The sequence below is a fragment of the Crocuta crocuta genome, unplaced genomic scaffold (assembly GCF_008692635.1).
Source record: "Crocuta crocuta isolate KB4526 unplaced genomic scaffold, BGI_CrCroc_1.0 scaffold130, whole genome shotgun sequence".
Classification (NCBI taxonomy): domain Eukaryota; kingdom Metazoa; phylum Chordata; class Mammalia; order Carnivora; family Hyaenidae; genus Crocuta; species Crocuta crocuta.
Genome location: NW_027527920.1, coordinates 17,512,032 through 17,521,544, shown reverse-complemented (window position 1 = coordinate 17,521,544; position 9,513 = coordinate 17,512,032). Strand labels below are relative to the sequence as shown.

Sequence of the window (9,513 nt, the reverse complement as noted above, 5' to 3'; positions counted from 1 at the left end):
AAATAAAAAAAAAAAAAAAAAAAAAAAAAGAATGAGTTTATAAGGTATACAAGGAATCCACAAGTGTTACTAATGATTTTTAATATTTTGGATCTGTATAACTGGTACTAAATCTCATGCTCACTAATCAAGTTTGCTGTGAAATTTAATAGCACACGTTCTTCGGCAAAATCGAAACTAAAGATCATCAATGTTCCAAATGCTAAGCTAACAACACCATCATCTAAATAATCTCCCCTTTACCTCTTATTATATCGATACTGAACAATTAAGTTTCTGACAGCTTATTAAAACAGTTCCCTTTGTAATGAGAAACTTTAACTTTAGAATTTAAAGCCAATTTCTGAATTAAACAGAGAAAAAAAGAAAGGAGCAAATTATTTCAGTAAGTCTATTATCAGGGAACACAAGTGTGTTATTAATTTTGCTTCAGCTTATTGTACGATAGATTTAGCAAATGTTTTAAAATTCTACTTAAAACAGGTAAATGTGAAAAGTGCTGGGGAGGGGGAGGATAACTAAGGGAAAATCATCACAAGATGCAAAACCTTGAAGAAAACCTCAAACCACAATTTAGAACAAATCACATAGACATTAAATTACAAGCTAAATGTTTTCTTCCCAACTCCCCAAAACCACTTCTAATTAAAATCAAACTGTATATTTACAAATCATTAAACTAGAACAAACCAGCAACATCAAAATACTTCCACTACTCTGCAAATATTTATATTATACTAATAAAGACATGATAATCTTTTCAACCAGTTTAAAAAACAAAACATTCCATATCCCTGAAGTGAGCTTTGAGGGTTTAGAGTAAAATGTTCTAAAACAACTTTCATTACTAAGTACAATTAAATTTAATTAATCAGAACTTTGGGAGAAAATTGGGAACGTAAATAAAGTTAATATTTTTTTATTTAATTCTTGTTTTGAGCAGAGGTTATTTGTTAAGTCTTCTTACTTAGTATGACAATGCCTTACCTAGAAAAATAATTTGTAAATTCTTGTTCAATGAATTGAAATACGTAAGTTTCTTTCTTTCTTTCAGAAACAAAGAACTGTATGTGTTGCCATGGAGAATGTGTCCCAATAACATACTTTTCAGTTGAAAACTTAATTACCAAAAGCAACGAAAGGATGTGTGTAATAGGGTATCAGAGAAGGGATTAGTATGAAAATGAAATTTTGAGACATCAGTTTGCTACTCAAATTGACACGGAATCAACAAACAGAAGCATTTAAATTTCATTTCCAACCCCACTTAGTAAATCTAGTTCTAGTTAGAGCATCTTTAATGTACAAAAGCTCTGTGGAAGCAAGTATTCACCGTGCAAGACAGAGATAGGGTTCCCTTAACCTACTGCCCTCTACACACATCACTCTCTGTTAAACAGGCAGCTACCGCCAGATGCTCTTGCTAAAAATGGTCACAGATGGTCAGCTGTCCAGTTAACAGAACATACTGCCTTCCCAATAGCCCAAAGTAAGAAGGATGGGAGTGAGAGCTGTTAACACTTGCCTGCTTAGTGGGCTGCACCCACTGAACTTGCTGTGAGATTGGCTAGGCCCCAACAGTGTCTGTTTAAGACGCTAGGGCTCTCACAATTAAAGGGCATCTTCAAGGTGATCTGGTCAACAGCTATACAATGCTTGGATCCACACAACTGCCTCTCTGCTAGTCAGCCCTTCCGGCCCTGGATTGGCACCTCCAGGGGTGTGGAACCTGCTGTCCCACAAGAAAGTCCTACAGGCTGTGAGAGTTCCCTGTTACCTGCACTGCAGTTAGCTCTGCTACTCAGTCCAGGTCCACAGTCAGGGTACATGGAGTTATTTTAACAGGCAGGGTAAACTGACTCTAACAAAACAATTTCCTAGGTTATACATTATAAATTTTTAAGCTGAACTACCCCAAATAGTATATTCAAAGAGGATTTTATAAGATAAAAGCACAGTCAGTAATATATATGATGTATTTTTAAAACACAGAAAGAAATTAAAGTTCATAGTATTAAAAACTATTATACAGAGATTATTTAAAAAATTTCAACAAAGATCAATGGGTCTTCATTATATGCGCCCGTAGAAAATGTTTAAGTTTCAAAGCTTTACTTTTAGTTGACAAAGTTTTAATAAACTGTTTCTCTAAACTTTTCACAAGCAGAGCATTATTCTGTTCTTCCCAATAAATTATTCATTTGTTTAAAATAAATGAGTTATATGTTCAAGAAGAATGCTCTATGAACCTATCTTTTGTATCTTCTACTTATTTTTATTTCCTTAACAATGAAGGAAGTGGAGGGGCACTTAGGTGGCTCAATCAGTTAAACATTTGACTTTGGTTCACGTCATGATCTCATGGTTTGTGGGTTCAAGCCCTGCATCGGGGTCTGTGCAGACAGCTCGGAGCTTGGAGCCTGCTTCAGATTCTGTCTCCCTCTCTCTCTGTTCTTTTCTCGCTCATGCTCTCTGTCTCTCTCAAAAATAAATAAATGCCTTAAAAAAAGACAAAACACAGTGAAGAAACTGGAAATACTGAGTATGATGTATAATTTTTCATCAGCAACTGTGTAAAATACTGTTTCAAACTTAGTACAACTTTTTTGAATAAATGATTATGAACACAGAAAGGGAGAGCATACTGACTGAGAAGCCATGGCTAGAAATAAATGCTCCTGACTTTGGTGACAGGTTGGGCTAACGTCATCTCTGTATCAGTGGTTTTAAGGAAGGTCACTCTGGAACATATGTAACTTCTCCTCATCATTTATAAAGATGTGTGACAGGAATCAATAGTGAAATTTATTTAAGCAAATGCAGATTAAGTTAAAATCCAAGACAACAAGATTAGAAGCAAAATGCCATCTGGAAAACTACGGCCAAGAAACAGATGATGGGGTCCTGTGTCCCTGAATCTGAAAAAGTTCCCACCACTGCTTCTAACTGTGCAGGGTCTCAGGTCTAATGCTGTTTTCACAGTTTGTGCCATGAGGCCAGAAAAATAAATGGAACTATCCACACCTATATGCTGAGCCTCTTTGCTTTTTGTACTCCAAAGGGTAGTCTGTGACAGGGAAAGCCAGAGAGCACTGTAAAATTTCAGTATGTGCAATTTAGTAGGAATTTAAATAATAATCGTTAATTAAAGTTGCTGCTTTAACAAATAACTAAGAAATAACTAAGTGTGCATTTTACACCTGAGTATATATCCGTTCATATGCATGTATTTATTATGGACATAAATTTCTTTACTTTCTACCAAACATGTTTACATTCTGAAATTCTTCACTCAGCAAAGACAGGATGAACAGAGAATAAAATGGTGTCTTTTATTTACTTACTTATTTATTTATTTTGAGCGAGTGAGAGTGAGTGTGAAGGGGTGAGAGAGAGAGAGAGAGAGAGAGACTGAGAATCTGAAGGAGGCTACGCATCATCAGTGCAGAGCTCAACACAGGCCTTGAATTCATGAACCTTGAGATCATGACCTGAGTGCAAGTCAGAAGCTTAACTAAGCCACCTGGGTGCCTCAAAAATGATGTCTTTTAGAACTATGAACCCAAACACAAAGTTAAATTCTTTTTCTCTGGTGTTTCTGTGTTAGAGATACAAAAAATAAATATTTGTAGTGACATGGATCATACGTAAGAGCATTATTTTGTACATGATTTAAATAGATTTTACAGGGAAATATAATACACTTGCATAGTGCTCTCAGGCAATTTCTGAGTTAATTGTAATTTCTGCATATCTTCTGATCATTTGGTGATATTTCTTTTTTACATTCCTATTCTACATACACCACATACTCACAATAATTTATCAAAGCTCACTCTACCAGAAGTGAACTGTAGAAAGAAAACCAGATGCCCAGAGGTGAGGGAAAGATGGAAAGATCCCACAGTTATCCGACATTTTGCCAGTTTGCTCACAATGGTGAGTCAAAGACCAATAGTGATACACAGTGATGTAATAAAGGCAATTCTTCGCTTTCTACCAGTAAGTCAGTTCTTCTGCTATATCCAGAAACTCTTTTCCCAACTCGTCAGAAAAGAAGGAAAAAAGGAAAGTGCAATATGGGCTCACTCACCTAAACCACTGAGAGTATAGAGAAGGTCACTGGTATCTAAGAAAATGGGTCCATTTTCCTGCTGTCCTTCTTCTTTGTAGAACAGTTTGTAGCCCTGAATGGCTGTGGTGTCCTGAGCATCTTGCTGCCACTTCACAGAAATGGTGGTACAATTCAGAGGCTCCAAATGTAATTCTGGAGACTTAGGAGCTAGAAAAATTCACCAGAAATATATGTATAAAAAATCTGTCATTCATATAAATACACACAGCTTTAAGCTAACAGTTGCAAAAAAAATTCAATTTCAAACATATATATATATATATTTTTTTTAAATATTTATTTTGAGAGAAAAAAAGAGAGAGCACGAGTGAGGTAGGGGTACAGTGAAAGGGGGACAGAGGATGTGAAGCAGCTCTGCACAGACAACAGAGAGCCCAATGCAGGACTCAAACTCACGAACCGTGAGACCAGGAGCTGAGCTGAAGTTGGATGTCTACTGATTGAGCCACCCAGGGGCTTCCAAACAATTACATTTTAACTTACCTTACAAATTTTCACAATGGTATTAAACTTGGGGACCAAATTAATCAATGAACAACAACAAAACCCCCGTCATGTTATATTTCACATTATTAAACGAAGAGGGTCTAGAACTTTCTAGTCTTATGGTCTATTGAACTGACGATTTAAAAAAAATACGGTAATAATATTACTTAGGTCTCTATTAGTATTTAACTTTTGGTAATTCAGTTTGATTTGGACCCACCCATCTATAAACAATTTGCTAAGCAAACTAACAGAGTAACTAAAAGTGTTACATGCTATTGAACTTTAGTAGAATGGGACTACTCAACAAAAAGTTTAAAATTATTTTCAGTTAAGTCCATGATCTATGGAATATTTTCATTCATAAAACAATTTAAACATAACTAAGGTTTGGGGTGCCTGGGTGGCTCAGTCGGTTAAGTGTCTGACGTCAGCTCAGGTCATGATCTCACGGTTCGTGGGTTCAAGCCCCGCGTCGGGCTCTGTGCTGACAGCCAGCTCAGGGCCTGGAGGCTGTTTCAGATTCTGTATCTCCCTCTCTCTCTGACCCTCCCCTGCTCACGCTGTCTCTCTCTCTCTCTCTGAAATTAAAAACAAAAAAAAACATAACTTAGGTTTATTTTATTTTTTAAAGACTAAAAATATATTTTTTAAATATTTATTTTTGAGAGAGAGAGAAAGAGACAGAACAAGAGTGGGAAAGGGGCAGAGAGAGAGACAGAGAATCTGAAGCAGTCTCCAGGCTCTGAGCTGTCAGCACAGAGCCCAAAATGGGGCTCAAACTCGCAAACTGTGAGATCATTATGTGAGCCAAAGTCGGATGCTTAACCGACTGAGCCACCCAGGTGCCCCTAAACATAACTTAGATTTAAAAAGACTAAAAATACTGTCTTATTTTTACTCAGTAGTTTCTAGAAATTTACCTTTCACACTTGTGGCTTTGGGTGTCCTATGTGAAGTCCACACTGATGACTCTCCCAGCCCCACTCGGGTGGCAGCAGTGATCCGCACCAGGTAGACACTATCAGGTTTCAGGCCCTCCAGAAGGTACTCATGTGTGGTCCCTGGGAGCTCCAGAACTTGGATGGAATTCTCAGTACTGAGGCGGAAGGACAGGTGATATAGGACCACTTGGCCCCGCCGATACTTGGCCGGGATCGGCAGCCAGGAGATGAGGATGTCAGTAGGACTTCGACTTGTCAAACTAATTTCAGGAGGTCTCAGGGGAACTATTCATACAAGAAGACAGGTTGCTTATGAATATTTAGAATCAAAATTGTCAATTAGCCCACTAGTATTTACTGATTTCTCTTAAGAGCAAGACCTAACATAACAAAGGAGAGATACCTTTAGCCCTAGCAGTCGAGGTTTTCAGTCAAGTAGACCACAAACCAGAAAAAAAGAAGGAATAATTATGAGGGACAATCACAGCATAGAGGATCAAAGAAAATAAGATGTCATTAATAGTAAAAGCCCAAGTCCCCACTGTGACTTCATACAAAGCCGTATCTACTCATATGGTTGGCTTCTCAATAATTCTGGGCCTCAATCTCTTCCTAGTGCTTTCCACTTGTTCCCTCCACTCCAGCCCTTGGCAATTTCCATTTCTTCTGCCTAGAGTACACTTCTCCTATTTATCCACCTGGCCAGCTCCCTCATTTTCATTTCCTTCAGGTTTTCATTCAAATGTCACCTCTTCAATAAGCCCTTCTTAGGTGACTCTAGCTCATCTCAAACCCTCCCAACATTTCATACTCCCCTCTCCTGATTTTTTCCCCTTCTCTTAGATACTTATCAATATCCAACACAGAATATAATTAATGGATTGTTCATCTTGTTTATTTATTTATTTATTTTTTAATGTTTAGAGAGAGAGAGGAGAGAGAGAGAGAGAATGAATGCAACCTACTGGGGAAGAGGCAAAGAGAGGGAGACAGAGAATCTGAAGCAGGCTCTCTGCTATTAGCAAAGGGCCCCATGTGGGGCCTGAACTCAGGAACCATGAGATCATGACCTGAGCCGAAGTAGGATGGTTAACCGGCTGAGCCACTCAGGCGTCCCTGATCTTATTGTTCCTCTGGCCCCCTTTCCCACTAGAAAGTAAGCTCCACGAAATCAGGGACAATTTTTTGTCTCTTTTGTTCACTACTAGTTAACACATAATAGGTACTCAATGAATATTTGTTGCATGAATGAAATAATACGTGGATAAGAGAAAATCAATTAAGCATTTCTGAGTCCTTGATGTGTATGCACTTATGAATTCTCACAAAAACCAAAGGAAGTACTAAGATCATTTCTACTTTACAGTTGAGGAAACTAAGGTACAAAGCAGTCAAATCACTTGCTCAAAGTCACACGTTGTTAGTGAAGGAGCAGATATAAGCAGACTGAACAAAGCCCACATTCTTATCCCCTCTACTTTACTATTTCTTATGTAACAATAGTTTTCCTATGACAGGGTTATGTAGGGATTAAATGAGATAATGAAGAGGTTTTTAGAACAGGCAGGGGTAAGCCCTCTCCAAGTGTTAGTTGGTTATATCTGCTACACACTGCTGTGTACCCTCCAAGACCCACACATCTCAGTTTGAGAAATATGGGCTTAAGAAATAGGGAAAAACTGGTGCAGAAATGTGAAAGACACTCTCAGAAGTCTCCATCTTTTCCAGAAGACAAAAGGAAATTTCATGAAATGAAAAAGCTGCAGAGTAAGGAAAGGTTTAAGGGAAAAAACTTTGATATCATAACGTTAACTGGAATTGGCAAGCTTTAACAAGTAGCTTGCTATGGTTAGATCCCTTTTCTTCAAAAACATAGGGAGGAATACACCTCATACACCAAAAACCCCCACAAACCCCAGGAGAACACCCCCACCAGCCTGTGTTTCACCATAGATATGCATGTCAGAGGTTAAAAGTGAGAAGATAACTAGAGAGGTCATAACTACTGTGATTCACTCTAAAATGAAACAGACCCTTAAATGAAAACTGAACTTGGAATTTAGGACCCAGTTCAGTAATATTGTTTTCATTTAGTCAAACTCTGAATTTATAAACATCTAAATAAGAGGCATAACCAGAGATGTATGTAAGAGATCTGGGACCAAATGAACAAAGGAAATGATCTGGAAATCATTTATACAAAAAATGTTTTGAAAACTAAGGGTGGACCATTTTGTGAGGATGAGAAACACCTCTAAAGGAAGAATAGTATAACTTGGCATATGTTAAATCATTCACTTTTCACAGCGAAGGGTACAAAAAGGCCTTCCAGAGCCCCTGAAGAGAGAGATAATGAATCAGAGGGAGAGAATCAGTCTCAGGACTTTCCTAATGGATGGGATTTCCCACCACTGTAAAAAATGAGAAGACCTGCCTTCAAAAGGACTACAACTCAATTTCTAATCCATAGTCAGTTAACAAACTGAACAACTATTACTTTCCTCCCTAAGCAGAATAAACATATTATAACTAAAAATAAATTAACTGCTGATTTTACAACAATTTTTCAAACTGACAGGTAACTAAATTTCATAAACTCCCAGTTTCAGAAGCCCAAGACCTCTGGCCTCTTATCATTATATACACTCAATATATTTACTCATTATATATTTATTTATTCATGCCTAGAAAATCTCACATTTTGTTCTACTCAGTTAAAAAAAACTGCAATGTCAAAAAACATTTTAAAACTACAATAGATTTACAATTTAAGCTAGGAAACTTGAAATACAAGAATTTTATTATTAAAATGTATGTTCTCCATTATAAGTTATAAAAGCTCTTTACCCCTATCCTGTGACTGTCAAAAAGTGAGTCAAATTTGAAATGGCAAACTAGCTTGCTGGTTGTCACCTTGTTTTTGGTTATTTTTTCAACCTAAAAGAGGAGATTTTCTCTACTTTAAAACACATTTATTCGTTGAAATTGATTAAACATATTAATATTCATACTAGTCTTGTCTTTTCTTACCATCCTCTAACGTATTCTGTGTCACATGGTCAGACATCTGGCTGGCTCCCATTGGCATATATGCCACAATGTAGAAAGTGTAATTGCTAGCGGGTTCTAAGTCATCAATAATATAATGAGTTGTGTCATTTCCGATGACTACTTGATACTCTTCATTATTTAAACCTAGATTAAAGAACCAGTGTTTAAAAGTTGTGAATATTCAAAATAAAATTCATAAGACCATTTTCCCTTCCTGGTCCTACAATCTTGTCTCTGTTATCTATTGTGACCCTTAAAAAAATAGGAATGGGAAGGTTTTAATTTTCTAAAAATAACTGTGTCTTGCTACACAGCAGTAGTTTGAATTTTTCCCTAATAAATCAAACTGAAAATAATCTTCTCTAAACTTCACTGAATATCTAGTCAAAACCCATAGCAGAGACAACGTACAGCAGTAACACAATAGAGCTTAACACTGTAGAACACTGCAGTTCATAACAGTGGAAGTTTTACTTGCTTAAACTCATGGCTTTCTTGTTTGAAACATGAATGGAGAGACAGTAGGGAATGTAATGGCTCTACTCTTTATAAAAACAAATGAAGCCAAAAGTTGTCCTGCAAAAGATCTCATTTTGGCCCTAGAGATTCTATTAAATTTGACTGACACAAGTTGTTCTTTTTATTTACACTGAAAGCAAAAGAATGAGGAGGCAGAGAATGTGCTTCAAAACACTTTGTTCCACAATGAATTTTTTTTCCCAAAGGAGAAAAAAATTCTCAGCAATTCTTAATAAAATATGCATGGCAAGGTATAGAAAAGAATTTGCCTTTTGTGGGATTTAATTCCTACAGAGCCAATCTGTAAAGTGGAACAAGAGCGCTGGCAGCCCTGTGAACAGTTCGCAGTAAATGCACGTCAACTTCATCAAAACTCTG

General features: G+C 37.0%; 1 protein-coding gene across 1 annotated transcript in view; it reads right to left on the bottom strand.

The window, feature by feature from the left end:
* Positions 1-9,513, bottom strand: part of PRTG (protogenin) — a 117,701-nt gene that overhangs the window by 44,678 nt on the left and 63,510 nt on the right. The window contains exons 9-11 of the mRNA XM_077748915.1: positions 8,596-8,760; positions 5,545-5,850; positions 4,094-4,282 (exon numbers count right to left, since the gene is read on the bottom strand). Coding sequence (XP_077605041.1) covers positions 4,094-4,282; positions 5,545-5,850; positions 8,596-8,760 — 660 coding nt within the window. The remainder of the gene's footprint in view (positions 1-4,093; positions 4,283-5,544; positions 5,851-8,595; positions 8,761-9,513) is intronic.